The 20,204-nt window shown below is 41.6% G+C and overlaps 1 protein-coding gene across 3 annotated transcripts in view; it reads right to left on the minus strand.

Annotated features, from left to right (window-relative positions):
- Positions 1 to 1,802: 1,802 nt before the first annotated feature.
- lhfpl4a (LHFPL tetraspan subfamily member 4a) overlaps positions 1,803 to 20,204 on the minus strand; it is a 59,227-nt gene continuing 40,825 nt past the window's right edge. Inside the window, exons 3-5 of one of the 3 annotated variants that reach the window (XM_014132151.2) lie at positions 11,741 to 11,757; positions 7,281 to 7,316; positions 1,803 to 4,981 (exon numbers count right to left, since the gene is read on the minus strand). In XM_014132151.2, the coding sequence (XP_013987626.1) occupies positions 4,928 to 4,981; positions 7,281 to 7,316; positions 11,741 to 11,757 (107 nt within the window). In that variant the 3' untranslated portion in view covers positions 1,803 to 4,927. The remainder of the gene's footprint in view (positions 4,982 to 7,280; positions 7,317 to 11,740; positions 11,758 to 20,204) is intronic. The other 2 variants (XM_014132152.2, XM_014132153.2) reach the window with 2 other exon arrangements.

Here is a 20,204-nt window from a genome sequence, read left to right on the forward strand (position 1 = left end):
TGCAATATATGGACTAAAGTGACCCTTTGGAAGGTCTGTCCTGAGGAAACCATCAGGATGTTGTCATTGCTGCTGTCAGGCCAATGGGGCGCAAGAGTGGTTTACAAGAGACTAGCCCAGTGAAACTCCTAATGAAAGACGAGCCACATGGCACTGTTCAAAACAAAACAGCCCAGTGAGGGCACCCCTACCGTACAAAACACTGGACGCTCTGCAAAATATAAAACTCTCCAAATATTTGTAAGGGTCCAAGTATTCAACCCCCCCCGTCATATTGTCTTTATAAACATAACCAGAAAAGAGAACAGACATGTAGAAAACAAGTGAAAGGAAAGTGATACTAAGTACACCAAATTATATATATATTTTTCTATCTTTTCATATCCCCATTCATATCCCTCTGTGGTCAGTTGTTACACCAGTATTTAGTCTCCATGTCCCTCAGGTGGATAAAAGGCCTGAGGAGGACACACTTTCCTTTAAAAGAGTTCCGCTAAACGGAAACGATGGGTCTGGCAATGGCCAGGGAGAAAAAAAACACTGATGATATTCATTCAAATACTACCAAGGAAACATATTTTTGCATTTACAAGTCCTCATTTTAGAACGGCTGATCCACGGGAGCCAGAGAAAGGGGTGTTGGGTTAAGGAGAGGGGCAAAGAAAGAGTACGGGTCTCTGCCTGATGTCTACAGTAGGACGTCGACTGTGTTTGATTGTCAGGCTTTGCCGACATTTTGCTGGGTTCCACCTCCTCTCCCTTTGTTGTTCTTCGTAAGCTCATTCTCCTTTGTTATTTGCTACATCTCAAAAGAGGCGCACTTCTATTTCCTCATCTATATTGGAGGTTCAAAGTTCAAGTATGGGGGATTTAAGGTATGGGGACATTGCTGGGTTGGAAAAGCACCACGGAGGAATCTGTCCACCACCTAAAGAGACCGCTTTGATTACCTTTGCTCCACATCCAACATCCCATTAGTCTAGCCAGGCAAGACATTACGATGGTGTTGCAGCACAAGAGGTCAACCTCACTGACCTCAAGATGACACCAGTTCTATTGACCCAAGACATGTCGGGACACTTTGTCTACTCACCGTTGGAGAACAACCATGGGATGTCCTGTATTTATTTAATCTGAGATCCAAAAATGGGATCTGTGATCCTAAAATGGTGAGCTCCCGTTGGTTAGATATTGAATCGATCAACCACAGTGTGCGATGTTGGTGCAGAATTAAGATTCGAGGGCAGGGACGACATACAATTCTATGTATGTAATTTCACCTGCAGCTAAGCCTTACAGTAAGAAGATCTGTGAAAAGTGTAGGAGAAAATCTCTGGGCATCTAAGGTGTCAGGGTCTAACATATAGCGTTGAAAGATTAACCAAAATCTAATTGACCAACGTCGGTTAAATTATTAGAATTCTATTTAGTCGCTAGAGATAAATCAGATCAAGCGCAAACTGCGTGGTGTAGTAGGGAGTTGTAGTTTCCAACAGGCCAATATTCAACATAGTTTAGTGCAGAAAACGTGGTAATGAACTACAATGACCATAATCCATTGTATGCCTACTTGTCTGGTCTGTGTGGTGTGATCTAAAGGAAGAAACTACCAAAATAGTGATTTTGTCAGACAGCATAGGCAGCAGTTCTATAGAGATGAGATGATGACTTGGAATTAAATAAAGTTGTCAAATAGGCCTAAAACAACTAATATACACAGCAACTGGAATATTTTTATTAAAGTAATGTGAATAAATGATGGTTAGTAAGTGATACACAGTAATGGGCAGTCACTACCGTCATTGGACTTGTATTAATTGTTTTATTCTCTGCTGTTACAGTATTTAATGTAAAAAAAAATCTAAATCATGAACAATTATTATTTTTCAATTCCTTGACAGAAAAATTATTCTTCACAATGACTTCACAGTTCTTACTTTCGCAACTAGAGGGCGATTGGCTGATTTCTAGGGGTCTTTACTCCCGAAGTGTTGACTGTTTTTTTGTTTGCCAGTTAGCTAGCAGTTCTCAGCTTTTAGCAGCCAAAGGCTTGCAGTTTCTCTTACTGGCGATAACTGATTGCCATAATTTATTTTTAGTCATTACCGAATTATTCAATGTAATAAATCAAACATTAAGCCTTGTAAACAATTCATGGTAACATTGTAAACAATTAATTTAGACCCGGGGTATATTTGAAACAGGTGTTTATTTGCTTAAATGTGTTCCTCTGCGCAGTTATTAAAAAGGACAGGCGGCTATTTGAGACTGTATTTAATTTAAGTTTTATGGTACTCTGGGCTGCTTTCACAATGATATTAAGATGACCGTATGAAAAACAGAGGCTATTTTGCTTGTACCATTATGTTGCGATAGACTCATTTTTCTTTTATACAGCAACATAAATGTTCAGCTAATGTTTTGCTACCACTGCTAGACATGTTGTCTTACTTGTTGTTTAACTTTCACTAGGGTTTTCCTCATTCTCTGGTTTGGGACTGAAGTTCACCATTTTATATGAATGATCATTCAGGAATATAAAAGCACTCAGAAATTAAATTATTTTGCAAGTCAAGACCAAGGACTTAACACCAACACATTTTGGGGGAGATCCTTCGCCTGGTCAGAAATGGCTAGCTGACGTCTGACATTTTTAAACACTCTATGGCGGGGGGAGATTGAATTCGCGTTTTGCAACATTAGGTCGGAGTGGCAAACAGCAAGGTTCATACAAATCTGTTTCAAACTAAATGCTAGCTAAACGCAAGAATAAATAGTGTTTTAATAAAACCATACACTCTTAGATAAAAAAAGGGGTTCTATGTAGAACCTTTTGGTCTATTCAAATTTGAACTGCCATTCTGATTCAAAAACCAACTGCCATTCCAGTATGACAGTGGTTAAACGTGCAAATAGCCTACCAATAAGCATGTTATTTTTCCATTTATTAAGGTAAGTCAAGTTTATTATTTCATTCAAATATGACACCAGTCATATGATAAACTAGCTATGCTAGATAGATAAAGTTGTATTAGAATTTGAGCACCATTTGTTATCTAGCTAGCTAGACAAGAAATTAGCCTAGTTTAATTAGACACTTTACAAGCTAATTAGCTCAGTTATTAGTAACTCTTACAAAAAAAAATTACTTTTTATTATTGAATATGCCAAATAGAGCTACAGACCCAGCCTGACATTGGCTATTAGATAATTGTTACTTTTATTTCAGTATTTCACTGTTGAGTCAGACGAGGGGACTATGTTTCATGAAGCCATTAGAAGACTGTTGCTGACCTCTGTATAATGCATGTGATGGGCAGTGGGCTGACTGAGAGGAGGTATGCATCTAAATTATTCCTCATTATTTCTAAGTCTTGGTGATTCAATAGCCTAGTTAATCATTACATGACTTTTAACACACTATCTGTTTTACTCAGTCTGGCAGTAACTCAACTATCAGAGGCAGAGGATCTCTTTCGGCTGCTGCTGACAACAACTCTATGTAAGTTGTTCTTCTACAATGTTGTCTTCATTTTGGCAGATCAACTCATGCTTATTTCTGAAGATGAGTTCATGTTTTTGGTCCTTTTTTTCTTATTTTCAGGAACCAGCCTAGGAAACAACCCTTACTGTACTGTTCCATAGAGAAGTCAGCTTGAGTTGGTACCAATATTGACGTGGCCCATCATTCAAACAAACAGATGCCTCCTTGGCCACCAGTGCATATTTCCAAACTATGTTTGTATATAATGACAGTAAAATCTCAAAACTATACTGGTATTCTTTTCTCCATTATTTATTGTTTATTAAATTATATTGTTATCTAAAAATATGACAATTTATTAGTATTAGCCATAATTCATAAATGGCACCATACAGGGTTCTATATGGAACCAATTTTGTTTCAGTGAAAAAGAACCCTTGGGGTTCTGATCAAAGAACCCTATAAAAGGGTTCCATATAGAACTTTTAGAGGTTCCATATATGAAGCAAGTGATCTATCAGAACCCTTTTTTTCCTAAGAGTGTGAGTTAGATGCAGGATTGTGATTGAAATTCTGTAGATTGAAGGAATTGACAGCAGTGAAGTCTTTTCTTTTCAATGCCTGTCAATTAATTCGGTCCATCATTACCACTGTCTTTGCTCCTGTTGGCTTTTCTGGTTCAAGGATGTTGGTAGATCAAATTACACGGGTAGAAGAGAAGAAATGGTGCAGATAATCCACACTTCCTTTTCCAAGACAATGATCAGAAAGGGGTTGCTATTCTGAAGGGTTTTAAGGGATGATAATTATGGGGTAATAAATGCTATTTTTACCATGTTTCCATAGAAACACCTTATTTACACTTGTCTTCTTTTTCTTTTGTATTTCCTGGGACCAGACCTCATGTACAAAAAGGGGAAGTTGAAAATTTGTCAGAAAAAAAGATGGTCTTCAAAATTACTGTCGCTGTACAAAATTCTTGTTTGTGTTTTTTTTCTTCCTTTTTTGTCTTCTTTTATTAGATATCTCAGAAGTAGCACCCACTTGTACAAATGCACTTCTTAAATGGTTATTTTTAAAGCTGGAAATGACTCATTTTCCATTCTGAATAAAAATATGTAGATTTTCATAGAATATGCCTGCCGCAAGCATCATCATTATCATTAACTTCATTACTTTGTTATAGTAATATTATGTGATAATTAATTAATACTGTATATCATTAATTTTTTTCCCAGAGTTTTATAAAGCTGATCATATAATTCCTTTTTTATCATATTTCTCTTCAAATAGTTTCTCTTTTTGAATATCTTCCATTTCAGTTCTATTTTACAAACAGCTCCACTTTGAGACCAGTGGTTAGACCTGAAGAGCTATGGTCTTTGGGGGCGAATGAGCAGAGGAGATGAAGAGGAGGGTCTGAAACTGTTGGGGGGAGTGCGCTCAGTGGAACCGTTGGACTCCGTATCGTGGATCCTTGGTCTCCCGGATTTCAATCTGTGAAAAAAAAAGAAAAGATAAAAAGGTTAGAGGGACTCCAGAAAGTAAGGCAACACATGGGGAAAAGAGAGAATGGGAGAAGTAAGGCAACACATGGGGAAAAGAGAGAATGGGAGAAGTAAGGCAACACATGGGGAAAAGAGAGAATGGGAGAAGTAAGGCAACACATGGGGAAAAGAGAGAATGGGAGAAGTAAGGCAACACATGGGGAAAAGAGAGAATGGGAGAAGTAAGGCAACACATGGGGAAAAGAGAGAGAGAAGAGGTGAAAGAGAGAATGGGAGAAGTAAGGCAACACATGGGGAAAAGAGAGAATGGGAGAAGTAAGGCAACACATGGGGAAAAGAGAGAATGGGAGAAGTACAAGGAAGGATCTGGTCTGGAATAAGGGGAGTGACACAAAGGTTCACATAATGGGTTTTGGATCATTCATGCCCAATTTTACTCTTGTTTCAGGAATCCACTACCGCCCCACCGGCCACCCCCCCTGCTTGTGTTGTGTGCTCAGTTATTAGTATTACTGTCCATCCCAGCACTATGGTGAAACAAGCAATAACAAAGGTGCTGGGGCGGACAGTAACACTAATAACCGAGCACACAACCAAAGCAGGGGGGTGGCCACGAGTAGCGGATTCCTGCTTTAACAGAAAACAAATTACTTGATTCCTCTAGTGGCTATTATCATAATTTTGTATAATCCTGTGAAATCATTTTCATTTTATCCAACCGATATGGTATGTCATTGTGGATGAGAAAGGAGCAGCACAAGGGGCATGAAACATGAGTCACTGTCAGTAACCGAGGTGTGGAATATGAAAGAAACAAAAAAGCATACAAACGCAATACTGTTTAAAGGTCACAGATTACATTTTCTCTGACATTTCAGACCAAATCCCTAAAAACAACATTTCATTATGTTTTTGTATGGGATCATCTTGTAGATAACTTTTCATTATGTTTGAATATATATTTATATTGGACTCAGCATTGCGACAGTGATAACCATAGTAACTGCGCTACAGCACATAAAACTTGGATGTGCCTCAGAACGTACAGCTGCTCTCCTTGTTTACATGTTATTATTGTCTTTTTGCCTGGTTTTAAAAATAGTGTTTGTATAAACAAAATGTGCATGTGCTTGACTTGTTTTGTCCTTGACGCTTTGCAGAATACACAGAAATCCAGCTGACGTTTTCAAGCACAACGGCCATTAACGTTCCGTACAAAACGGCTACGTTGCCTAACGAGGACTTTCAAAGTAACGAGTCAAACCACATAGCGTGTCACATCCTGCTCTAACCCCACATCGTTAGTCCACTTGGACCTGAGACTACATTAACTTGCTGTTTGCAACTCAGCGTGCCTGGCGAGGATAATAATAGCTGTAGCACTTTGCCAGGATGACTCATCCTCCACGCAAGCCAATTTAATGAAAATCGGATTACGCCAAAAGTGAATCAATCAGGGGCGGGGGCTGTGGATGAATAGGTAGATGGAGGAGAAAAGGGATTACAGTGTTATTAATCTGTTTAAGAGCCCCGCTCTACCTTCGCCACCCAAGCAGGTGTCACATTTGGCTGGGGGCCAGGACGTCTTCGGCGCAGACTGAATTAAGTCATCGCATTCCTCCCCCACTTTGGAAACATACCATGGAGTGCTAAGGCTCCACCTGGAACACTACACCTCAACCCCCCCCCTTCACATAGGTTGGTCTGCTTGCCAGGAGCATGAGTTCTTCCCCCCGATTTATGGGGAGATCTAAGTGCCTTCCAAAGACAGGCTTTATGAGCTCATTAATTACAATAGTTTGGGACATGTCGGCCATTTTGTTTTGAGTTGGTGTCTGACCTGTGCTCTGTGCAAAACTATATTGATTAATTATTGTATTATCAAAAATGCTGATTCACTGAGAAAAGTATCAACTTGTCTGTAGCAGGTTAGAGAAAATATCTAGAGAACAATGTCAAGATGTCTGATGTGGTCATCACCTGTCTCTATCAAGAAGAGAATATGAACATAGTGATATCTAGATGTCTATTTTGCTGACTTATTTTTGACAAGCTAATTGATGCCTTTAATATGGGAGCATCACGCACAGGAAATATGAGGAGAGGTTGAGGGAAGGAGTGCACAAAACACCAGTACTACTTATTACAAACAGAAGCAGTCACATCAAGACATCCAAAACAGCTACAAACAGGTTCCAAGTGAATGCTAGGGTAAGTCACATGCACATTGGTTGATTGACAAGGTCATATTCCCCCATGATTGAATGGGAGAAGCTGATTGGTCTTACTCCGTCCATCCTGAGGGTGGAGCCAAGGTGGAGATGCTGGAGGGGAGGAAGGTAGCGTTATCCCTGTGCATCGTCATGACAACAATAGGTACTGCTATTGTCTACCACACCCAATTACTTATGTCACATCACTAGCATTTATAGCACTAAATAAACAAAGAAAATGTACATATTTTTAGTAAATTATTATAGCGAAGAGGTTCAGAATCTAATAAAAATGCAGAAACATAGCCAACCAGTGCCTAATTGACCTTATTTAGATTTTATTGGATGATTCATTGGGAAAACTGAGCCTACCTCTATAGCCTCGAAATGATCATTTCGATTTTTTTTTTACTGCAGCCAGAGTGAAAATTAACCTATAGTGGTGTGCTGTCCGGCATCCATATTGGGAAGTCATCAGTTCTCAGACAAAACTCACGACTTCTTAATATGGATACCGTACTAGTGACCAAAATTCTGGATATTGCATTAAAAATGACCTCCGAAGTGTCTTTGTAGAGCAGTGTCATCAGCTTACTACTGTATATTAAATACCAGCCCTCCGGCTCTATCCATATTGTTTCTGCTGACTCTGTCATTACTTTCGCCACCTGACGAGCACAGTGGTCTCCTTCTGTGTGCAAATAAAAAGGCCTCAGGGTTCAATTTGGACCATTTCTATTGATTGAAGCTATAAATCATCGTTTTCAAGGTAGACACTCAATCTACTGTGGACAAGGAGTTCATTTCTGCACTCCTCTAATAGACAACTCTACTTTGAGGTTATTATCTCTCCTTGAACAATGATAACCTTCCCTCCTCCTCCTCCTCCTCCTCCTCCTTAACCAAGAATGAGCCTTTTTCCAGAACAAGTGAACAGACACTTAAAATGCTGAAAACGGTTCTTAAAATACCCCTGACATTAAATATTCACATATTCAAGGTACGATTCCTTTTCATTGCGAGACATTTAAGACATAAGCAGAATTTTTTTCCCCCCAGTACATTAAAAGTTATCGCTGCGGCTTCTTTTCTGTGGAATACAAAGAGGTGGACATGTTTCTCTCCTTAAGCGTCACTACTAGTACTTTTAACAATTCATTTTTCATGGGCCACAGTGCTGGTGCTCACAGCTCACGTCATATTTGTGTTTGTGAGAACAATTTTTTTTTTTTTAAAGACCGCTCCACTCGTAATTAGGCTAGCATTTTCCTCTGCTCCCTTTCTCTCCCTCTCTTTCTCTCTTTCTTCCCAGATATGAATCAGAGTGGCTACACACTAGCCCCAGGTCCTGTAGCTTCTCCTGCAGACAGAGGCTCAGTGATATGAGTTACTCGACTTGACGGCTCCTCTCCACTCGCGGTATGCCTCGCTCCTGTGGGAGTGCATTCTGCCCCAGGATATTTTAATACAACATGCTACCACCTTTGTTTCCACGAACCTCTCTTCCCTCCCCCCTGCCTTCCCCCCTCTCTCCACTCCCCTGTCCCCTCCAGCGGGGATGAGAGAGGATTGAAATCACTGCGGAATATCACTTAGCGAGGCATGCGCATGTGACCATCTCACAGGAACGAGTGGAACGCTGAAGGGTAAGACAACCGACATAACACCAGGTTGCGTTAGCAGAGGCAGTAACACACGCACCCAGGCTGAAGCGGGGGGGGTGGGGGGGTGGTTCTACTCTACTCGCTAACCCACCTGGACAGCAGAGGTCACTGTAAACACCAGAGGCTGATGGGAGGAACATTGCAATGGCTGGAATGGAATCAATGGAACGATATCAAACACATCAAGCATATGGAAACCACATGTTTGACTCCCTTCCATACATTACAACGAGTCGTCCTATAGCTCCTCCCACCAGCCTCCACTGGTACAAACTAGTGGTGCGCGGATCAGCTTTTTGTTCACTTGCACCCGCCTGCAATTGCTAATAACCTATCCGCAACCACTTTATATGTGATGAAGGGAAAATCTGAGACAATGCGCTGTAGGATACAGTCAGAGACGGCAGAACAATAGTTTGACAGGGGGTACAGGATTTTTTTGTTGTTGCCTGATTTAGATATGTTTCTGCTTATAATTTCCGACACTTTGGTCAGCTATTTTCAGGTCAACTTGTCTATAACTAGATACATGCAGCTTCTCTTCTGACATTATACAGTTGAAGTCAGAAGTTTACATACACCTTAGCCAAATACATTTAAATTCTGTTTTTCACAATTCCTGACATTTAATCCTAGTAAAAATTCCCTGTCTTAGGTCAGTTAGGATCACCACTTTATTTTAAGAATGTCAAATGACAGAATAATAGCAGAGAGAATGATTTATTACAGAATATATTTATTTCATCACATTCCCAGTGGGTCAGAAGTTTACATTCACTCAATTAGTATTTGGTAGCATTGCCTTTAAATTGTTTAACTTGGGTCAAATGTTTCGGGTAGCCTTCCACAAGCTTCCACAATAAGTTGGGTGAATTTTGGCCCATTCCCCCATGACAGAGCTGGGGTAACGGAGTCAGGTTTGTAGGCCTCCTTGCTCGCACAAGCTTTTTTCAGTTTTTTCACAAATGTTCTATAGGCTTGAGGTCAGGGCTTTGTGATGGCCACTCCAATACCTTGAATTTGTTGTCCTTAAGCCATTTTGCCACAACTTTGGAAGTATGCTTGGGGTCATTGTCCATTTGGAAGACACATTTGCGACCAAGCTTTAACTTCCTGACTGATGTCTTGAGATGTTGCTTCAATATATCTATTTTGTGAAGTGCACCAGTCCATCCTGCAGCAAAGCATCCCCACAACATGATGCTGCCACCCCCGTGCTTCACGGTTGGGATGGTATTCTTCGGCTTGCAAGCCTCCTCCTTTTTCCTCCAAACATAAAGATGGTCATTATGGCCAAACAGTTCTATTTTTGTTTCATCAGACCAGAGGACATTTCTCCAAAAAGTACGATCTTTGTCCCCATGTGCAGTTGCAAACTGTGGTCCCGTGTGGCTCAGTTGGTAGAGCATGGTGTTTGCAACGCCAGGGTTGTGGGTTTGATTCCCACGGGGGACCAGTACGGAGAAAAATAAATTATGAAATGTATGCATTCACTACTGTAAGTCGCTCTGGATAAGAGCTTCTGCTAAAATGTAAAAATGTAGTCTGGCTTTTTTTATGGCGGATTTGGAGCAGTGGCTTCTTCCTTGCTGAGCGGCCTTTTAGGTTATGTCGATATAGGACTCGTTTTACTGTTGATATAGATACTTTTGTACCTGTTTCCTCCAGCATCTTCACAAGGTCCTTTGCAGTTGTTCTGGGGATTGATTTGCACTTTTCACACCAAAGTATGTTAATCTCTAGGAGACAGAACGTGTCTCCTTCCTGAGCGGTATGACGGCTGCGGGGTCTCATGGTGTTTATACTTGCGTACTATTGTTTGTACAGATGAATGTGGTACCTTTAGGCATTTGGAAATTGCTCCCAAGGATGAACCAGACTTGTGGAGGTCTACAATTTTTTTTCTGAGGTCTTGGCTGATTTATTTAGATTTTTCCATGATGTCAAGCACTGACTTTGAAGGTGGCATGGAAATGCATCCATAGGTACACCTCCAATTTACTCAAATTATGTCAATTAGCCTGTCAGAAGCTTCTAAAGCCATGACATCATTTTCTGGAATTTTCCAAGCTGTTTAAAGGCACAGTCAATTTAGTGTATGTAAACTTCTGACCCACTGGAATTGTGATACAGTGAATTTTAAGTGAAATAATCTGTCTGTAAACAATTGTTGGAAAAATTACTTGTGTCATGCACAAAGTAGATGTCCTAACCGACTTGCCAGAACTATAGTTTGTTAACAAGACATTTGTGGAGTGGTTGCCCATTATCAGCAACCATCAGTCCTGTGTTCCAATGGCACGTTGTGTTGGCTAATCCAAGTTTATCATTTTAAAAGGCTAATTGATCATTAGAAAACCATTTTGCAATTATGTTAGCACAGCTGAAAACTGTTGTTCTGATTAAAGAAGCAATAAAACTGGTCTTCTGTAGACTAGTTGAGTATCTGGAGTATAAGCATTTGTTGGTTCGATTACAGGCTCAAAATGGCCAGAAACAAAGAACTTTCTTCTGAAACTCGTCAGTCTATTCTTGTCAGTCTATTAGTGTTACGGACTAATGCCAGTTAGCCAACAATAATGAAATAAAAACCTCAAAGTAGCCTTATGATATAAATGCATGCATTTTCTTTACATATTGTTTTCTATTTATCAAACCCGCCCGCCACCCACCCACCCACCCACCCACACAATATGACCCTAAACCTGGCCTCCCCGCGGATATAACCGAGAGGACTGCGGGTTATGAGTCAACCTGCTCATCACTAGTACACATCACACACACGCCGGCGCACAAGCACACAACACAGATACATTACAACCACAACACACAACAAGGCACTAAAAAAGCCATAATAACAATTGAACTTACCCTGGACACTGCAAAATCTGTGAAGACAGAAGGAGAATTGTTTTGAGTCAACCTCCTTTAGTAAGACTGATGTGAACAGGGGGAAATGGTTTTGACTGCACATGTACAGTGCCTTCGGAAAGTATGCAATCAATTTACAATTACCTTAGTCTAAAATGGATTTTTAAAAATTATAATCCTCAGCAATCTACACACAATACCCCATAATGACAAAGCAAAAACATGTTTGTAGAAATACCTTTTTTACATTAGTATTCAGACCATTTGCTATGAGACTCGAAACTGAGCTCAGATGCATCCTGGTTTCCATTGATCATCCTTGAGATGTTTCTGCAAATTAATTGGAGTCCACCTGTGGTAAATTCAAATGATTGGACATGACTTGGAAAGGCACCTGTCTATATAAGGTCCCACAGGTGACAGAGCAAAAACCAACAACCATCTCTGCAGCACTCCACCAATCAGGCCTTTATGGTAGAGTGGCCAGACAGAAGCCTCTCAGTAAAAGGCACATGACAGCCCGCTTGGATTTTGCCAAAAGGCACCTAAAGACTCTCCGACCATGAGAAACAAGATTCTCTGGTCTGATGAAACCAAAAATTAACTCTTTGGGTTGAATACCAAGTGTCATGTCTGGAGGAAACCTGGCACCATCCCTACGGAGAAGCATGGTGGTGGTGGCAGAATCATGCTGCTACACGCTTCAGCACTCGCCGGTCCCGTTCTGTAAGCTTGTATGGCCTACCACTTCGCGGCTGAACCGTTGTTACTCCTAGACGTTTCCACTTCACAACAACAGCACTTACAGTTGACCGGGGCAGCTCTAGCAAGGCAGGAATTTGACAAACTGACTTGTTGGAAAGGTGGCATCCTATGACGGTGCCACGTTGAAAGTCACTGGGCTCTTCAGTAAAGTCATTCTACTGCCAATGTTTGTCTATGGAGACTGTATGGCTGTGTGCTCAATTTTATACATCTGTCAGCAACGGGTGTGGCTGAAAAAGTATGTGGACACCACTTCAAATTAGTGCATTCGGCCATTTCAGCCAAACACTGACAGGTGTACAAAATCAGCAAAAAAATTATGGAACTACCCAGACTCTGCATAGAGCCGGCCATCTGACCAAACTGAGCAACGGGGCAAGAAGGACCTACAGAGTTCCTTGGTTGAGATGGGAGAACCTGCCAGAAGGACAGCAGTCTCTACAGCACTTCACTAATCTGGGCTTTATGGGAGAATGGCCAGACGGAAGCCATTCCTAAGAAAAAGTCACATGACAGCACACCTGGAGTTTGCAAAAAGGCACTTGATAAACTCTGAGATCATAAGGCAAAAGATTCTGTGGTCTGAAGGAGACAAAAATGTAACTCTTTGGCCTGAATGCAAAGCGCTATGTCTGGAGAAAACCAGGCACATCTCATCACTTCCACCTGACAGATCCACGGATGAAGCAATCGCTATTGCACTGCACACTGCCCTCACCCACCTGGACAAAAGGAATGCATATGTGAAGATTCTGTTCATTGACTACAGCACGGCCTTCAATAACATATTGCCCACTAAGCTCACCGCAAAGTTCCCGGCCCTAGGACTGAACTCCTCCCTATGCAACTGGGTCCTGTACTTCCTGACGGGACATCCACATGTGGTGAAGGTAGTCAACATTACCTCCTCCACACTGATCCACAACCAGTGGAGGCTGCTGAGGGGAGAACTTCTCATAATAATGGCCGGGAAGGAGCTAATGTAATGGCATCAAACACCTGGAAACCATGTTTATTTCATACCATTCCACTGATTCCCCTCCAGTCATAACCACGAGACCGTTCTCTCCAATTAAGGTGCCAGCAACCTCCTTTGTCCTCAACATGGGTGCCCCAAAAGGGTGCGTCCTCAGTCTACTCCTGTTCTTCCTGCATGCCCATGACTGCATGGCCTCACACAGTTCCAACTCCATCATCAAGTTCGCTGAAGACACGACAGTAGTAGGCCTGATTACCAACAACAATGAGACGGCCTACAGAGAGGAGGTAAGCACTCTGACGGCGTGATGCCAGGTAAACAACCTCTCCCTCAACATCAGCAAAACAATGGAGCCGATTGTGGACTTCAGGAGGAACCATGCTGGGCATGACCCCATCATCAACGGGGAGACGGTAAAAACTTTAAAGTTCCTCGGAAATGGTCAAACTACACGGATACCGTGGTGAAGAAGAAGGCTGAAGAAATGTGTCCTGTCTCCGAGGGTCCTCACTGTGTTCTACAGGAGCACCATCGAGAGCATACTGTCGGGCTGCATCACAGTCTGGTATGGCAACTCCGCCGCCGCTGACCGCAAGGATCTACAGAGGGTGGTATGCTCAGCCAAAAGTACCATTGGGTGCACACTGCCTGCCTTTCAGAACACCTACAACACCGGGTGTCGCAGGAAGGCCAAGAAGATCATCAAGGACCTCAGTCACCCGAGCCACGGCTTGTTCTCCCGCATTCCACTCATGCGCAGGCAGTATCGGAGCATCATGGCAAAAACTGTCAGACTAGCTAACAGCTTCTACCCCCAGACCATCAGGCTGATGAATAACCACCACTAGAAAGGTACCTGCTCCCCCTTTACCCTTCCTGCCCCCCGGACTTCCAAACTTTTACTACTGAACTTGTTTAGGCTTGCATACTTTTTGACTCAAGACATTTCAGCGTTTCATTTTTTATTAATTAGTAAAAATATTTAAAAAACGTAATTCCACTTTAACATGATGGGGTATTGTGTGTAGGCCAGTGACAAGAAAAACTCAATTTTAAATGCAGACTGTAACACAACAAAATGTGGAAAAAGTCAAGGGGTGTGAATACTTTCTAAAAGGCACTGTAAGTCAAGGAGTATGAATACTTTGTGAAGGCACTCAGTGGCCGTTTATTAGGTACACCACCCCGTTCATGAAAATGGATTGCTCCTACAGACAGTGAGTCAAGTGGCCGTGGCTTGCTATATAAAGAAGGCAGATAGGCATCGAGGCATTCAGTTACTGTCCGATTGAACATTAGACTGGGCAAAACGAGTGACCTAAATGACTTTGAGCGTGGTATGATCTTCAGTGCCAGGCTGGAGTCAGTATCTCAGAAGCATCTGCCCTCGTGGGCTTTTCACGCAGGCAGTTTCTAGGGTTTACCGAGAATTGTGCGACAAACAAAAAACCTTCAGTCAGCGGCAGCCCTGTGGGCGAAAACAGCTCGTTGATGAGAGAGGTCGAAGGAGAATGGCAATTATTGTGAAAGCTAAAAGGTGGGCCACAAACAGACAAATAATGATGCAGTACAACAGTGGTGTACAGAACGACATCACGGAACGCACAACCCGTCAATCCTTGTCACAGATGGGCTATTGCAGCTCCTATCAGTTAAAAATACGAAGAATCGGCTCCAGAGGGGACATGGTCACCAACACTGGACAATTGAGGAGTGGAAAAACATTGCCTGGTCCGACGTATCCCGGTTCCTGTTGCGTCATGCTGAGTCAGGATTTGGACCCATCCTGCCTGGTGTCAGCGGTACAGGCTGGTGGCGGTGGTGTACCACCGTCCACTCTGCAGCAACTGCATGATGCCATTGTGTCAGCATGGACCAACATCCCTGTGGAATGTTTCCGACTAGTAGAATACATTCCCCAAAGAATTCAGGCTGTTCTGGAGGCAAAGGGGTGTTCGACCCTGTACTAGATGGGTGTACCTAATAAACTGACCGCCGAGTGTATATCTTTTTTTGTCTTTCGAAATTGATACTCTGGCCTAAAAAAAGTGGTACCCCGGGCAGCCAGTTGCCCATCTCTGGACTATATATTACATTATTTACCTGAAATTAAAAACATACTGTACATTAAATAAATATTTCCAATTGTGGGATAATAATAATCATAGTCCAGCCCCTGCATTGCATTTATTAACATTTATGTTTAATATTATATAGAGCTTATACATGTTTGGTAGTCTGTATGTAGTCATTTACTAAATCACATCTTAATTTTATGTAGGCTACAGGCACAACATCACTGTTGTCTTTATACAGTTCTACTATTGCACGAGCCCAGTGTCAATTAGAGACTAGTTCAATGTGATAATATCGAAGGGTGGAAAAAATCCCATTATATAAATGTATTAAGTATAGTGTATTTTCCTTCTATAGCAGGTTAAACCAGCTGTTTATCCCCAAGGGTTGTTGAATAAGACTATTCCTCTTGGCTGGCTCAAATAAGATTTGCAGTTCCGTCGGAATTCTATCCAAATTCTGGCCTCCCGCGGTGAGAACTAGTGGGAGGTCTGGAGCGGGAAGCTGGGGAGGGAAACCCTCTGAAAAATGTGGCTGGAAATTATCCCTCGGAATCCATCGGACACGAGCACGGCTCCCAACACACAAACATGTCCACATCTGCCCATCAAAGCTCCATCGTATCTTATTCAAACAAAAAAAGTGGTTTAAAAAAAATCTTATTTAGGTTTATATTTCATGTATAAAATTGTTTTTATAATTGCATTCAGGGCGTGATATTTTTATGAAAGAGAAGCAGTCTTATCTCAATGAAACAAACCATGACGCTGTGACTGAAGCTATTTTATCTGATGAAGAATAAATAAATACAGATGGGGGAAACAGCAGAGTGGATTAAGGCAAAAACAAATAACGCCAGAGGAGTTCTGGCACAGTGCCACCAGGTTGTTGTTGTTGACGCAACACCGATTCTCAGGCAACTACAGATGCCTTAACACCCCCCTCCACTCACACTGCCCCCACCCCACCAGAATCTAATCTTGTGCTATCCCAGAGCCCCCCCAACCCTCCATCCCCTCTGTCTGGCCCCCCACCCCCTACGACCTCATTTACCCCCGCCCACCTCATTTACCCACATCCTTAAACCTGATGAAACAAAATGAGCATCCAGATGAGGGATGATGGAGAGAGAGGGGGGGGGAGGAAGGAGAGACAATCGATGGGGGAGAACTGAGGAGGAATGATTGGAGGAATATTAGAAAATGTATGTGAGAGAGAGAGAGAGGAGAGGAAGGAGGGAAAAAACAGGCACAGCTGCAGAGTGCCGGGTCGCTGGGGAGAGAGAGCAACCGCAGCCTTATCCTGCTTGAATCTGACACGTAACCATGGAAACTTCCTCAACAGAATCAGAGGGCTATGAAGGAATTGGGGGGGGGGGTAAAAAACATTTTTTTTTTTAAGGAAGCTCGACGCGCTCTCCGTCTTTTCCTGGCTCTGATCATGCTGCAACATCCCTCATCACGACACTAACAATATTTATGGTAAATCGTACAAATATACAGACGCACCGAATCTAGATAGAGCAGCGTTGTCTCGTTATGCAACCCTTAGACTGCACACAGAAATATTTCATACACTGAAATGTTATAAGGGAACAGTGGGTAGATGATTGAAAACCTGGATGATGTAATGCACATGACTGAAATGCAAGATCAAATATTTATGAACATGTGTCCCCTGAAGCTTAAACCCCCATCCCCATCAATATCACAATTTTCAAGTCAAACAAGCAGGGGAACCAGCCCTGATTGTGCAAACTACAAGAAAAACACATCCTGACCTGGTTAAGTATGGTGTAGAGTTCCCCCTGCGGTGTTCAGGTTTGGGTAGGTTACTTTCTAAATGTAATCTGTTACTAGTTACTTGTCCAAAATTGTAATCAGTAACATAACTTTTGGATTACCCAAACTCAGTAATGTAATCTGATTACATTAGATTACTTTCCCCTTTAGAGGCAAAAAATGTATGTTACCAATTGAACAACATCTATTGCAGGATAAATCAATGTTAGAGTTAACATAGCTGGCCATAAATGGATGTAAAATGTTACTTTGTGTTGGTTATGTAGGCTTCTTCTAACCCATCACTTTCTACTACATATAATAACATGATTAAATCTTTACATTAAAAACCAATGTCTATCAGATTATCAGTCATTCCGATGAACTTATTATCCCTTGATCTTCAAGAATAGGACTTGGAAATATGGAAGTATATATTAGCCTAATTGTTTTACCTGAGCATGACCCAATAACGAAGGACTTATTAGCCAGCCCTACTCTGTTGTTTATGATTCTGTTGTCATGGAGGACTGATTGGGCTCATTGATTCGAGTTGAAAAATAAATGCTGCGCTCATGTAATGGCATGCTTTGAGCACTACTGAAAGGTCCTATTTACATGTGAAAAATGTATGCCATTTGCTATAGGCCTATTGTTGACCTTTTTTGTTGGTGACACTTTGATATCTTGATAATATGCGGCTGTTTAAAGGGTGAATCCACAGTTGAGGGGTGGGCCTGGAGAAATGTAAGAACTCTCAGATTAATAGACAGAGCTGTGGATGCAAGGACTAACCATCCATATCATCATAATGATTGTTTTAACCATGTTATGAGGCGATACAGTGTTTGTTTACAAACATTGGGAGAAAAACAAGCTTATATTTTGGGTTCTCATGTGGTGTGACAGTTGAACTAAACTCATGAGGCATTTATAAGATATTCTTCAAGAATCAATGGATATATACTGTGGCAAGAAAAAGTGTGTGAACCCTTTGCAATTACCTGGATTTCTGCATAAATTGGTCATCAAATTTGATCTGATTTTCATCTAAGTCACAACAATAAACATAGTGTGCTTAAGCTAATTACACACAAATTATTGTATTTTTCTTGTCTATATTGAATACATCATTTAAACATTCACAGTGTGGGTTGGAAAAAGTATGTGAACCCCTAGGCTAATGACTTCTCCAAAAGCTAATTGGACTCAGGAGTCAGCTAACCTGGAGTCCAATCAATGAGACGAGATTGGAGATGTTGGTTAGACCTGCCTTGCCCTATAAAAAACACTCACAGAATTTGAGTTTGCCTGATGTGAACCATGCCTCGAACAAAAGATATCTCAGAAGACAAATAAGATTAAGAATTGTTGACTTGTATAAAGCTGGAAAGGGTTACAAAAGTATCTTTAAAAGCCTTGATGTTCATCAGTCCACGGTAGGACAAATTGTCTATAAATTGAGAAAGTTCAGCACTGTTGCTACTCTCCCTAGGAGTGGCCGTCCTGCAAAGATGACTGCAAGAGCACAGTGCAGAATGCTCAATGAGGTTAAGAAGAATCCTAGTGTTAACTAAAGACTTACAGAAATCTCTGGAACATGCTAACATCTCTGTTGATGAGTCTACGATACGTAAAACACTAAACAAGAATGGTGTTCATGGGAGGACACCACGGAAGAAGTCACTGCTGTCCAAAGAAAACATTGCTGTACGTCTGAAGTTTGCAAAAGTGCACCTGGATGGTCCAGGCAAAATAGCCAGGCAAAATATTCTGTGGACGGATAAAACTACAGTTGAGTTGTTTGGAAGGAACACACAACACAATGTGTAGAGGGAAAAAAAGGCACAGCACACCAACATCAAAACCTCATCCCAACTGTAAAGTATGGTGGAGGGAGCGTCATGGTTTGGGGCTGCTTTGCTGCCCCAGGGCCTGGACAGCTTGCTATCATCGACAGAAAAATGAATTCCCAAGTTTATCAAGACATTTTGCAGGAGAATGTTAGGCTATCTTTCCTCCAATTGAAGCTCAACAGTAGTTGGGTGATGCAACAGGACAACAACCCAAAACACACAAGTAAATCAACAATAGAATGGCTTCAACAGAAGAAAATACGCCTTCTGGAGTGGCCCAGTCAGAGTCCTGACCTCAACCCGATTTGAGATGCTGTGGCATGACCTCAGAGAGCAGTTCACACCAGACATCCTAAGAATATTGCTGAACTGAAACAGTTTTGTAAAGAGGAATGTTCCAAAATTCCTCCTGACGTTGTGCAGGTCTGATCCGCAACTACAGAAAACATTTGGTTGAGGTTATTGCTCCCAAAGGAGGGTCAACCGGTTATTAAATCCAAGGGTTCACATACTTTTCCCACCCTGCACTGTGAATGTTTACACGGTGTGTTCAATAAAGACATGAAAACATATAGGTTGTGTGTTATTAGTTTAAGCAGACTGTGTTTGTCTATTGTTGTGACCTAGATGAAGTTCAGATTCAGTTTATGCAGAAATCCAGGTATTTCCAAAGGGTTCACACTTTTTCTTGCCACTGTATATAATGTTTTATCATAATGAATTAGATTGAACAATAAAAGCCCTACTTTTATTCCATAGGCTGGGATCCACACTATGCAGCAGTTGCAAGAGCGCATATTTCACTGGCTGTCCACTGGTTGCAAAAACAATGATTGATAGGCAGCTTAGACTTCTTGGGTTAAAATACACATTTAGATTTGTGTACAGCCATCCACAACAATTGCAATCCGTAAGGCGCAAATAGCTAAATGAGAGAGCAGCAGTGTGATTCACATCAATGCACTATGTATATATCAATAATAAGTGATATCAGTATCGCACGTAGA

This window comes from Salmo salar, chromosome ssa12 (assembly GCF_905237065.1).
Source record: "Salmo salar chromosome ssa12, Ssal_v3.1, whole genome shotgun sequence".
In the NCBI taxonomy this organism is placed as follows: Eukaryota; Metazoa; Chordata; class Actinopteri; order Salmoniformes; family Salmonidae; genus Salmo; species Salmo salar.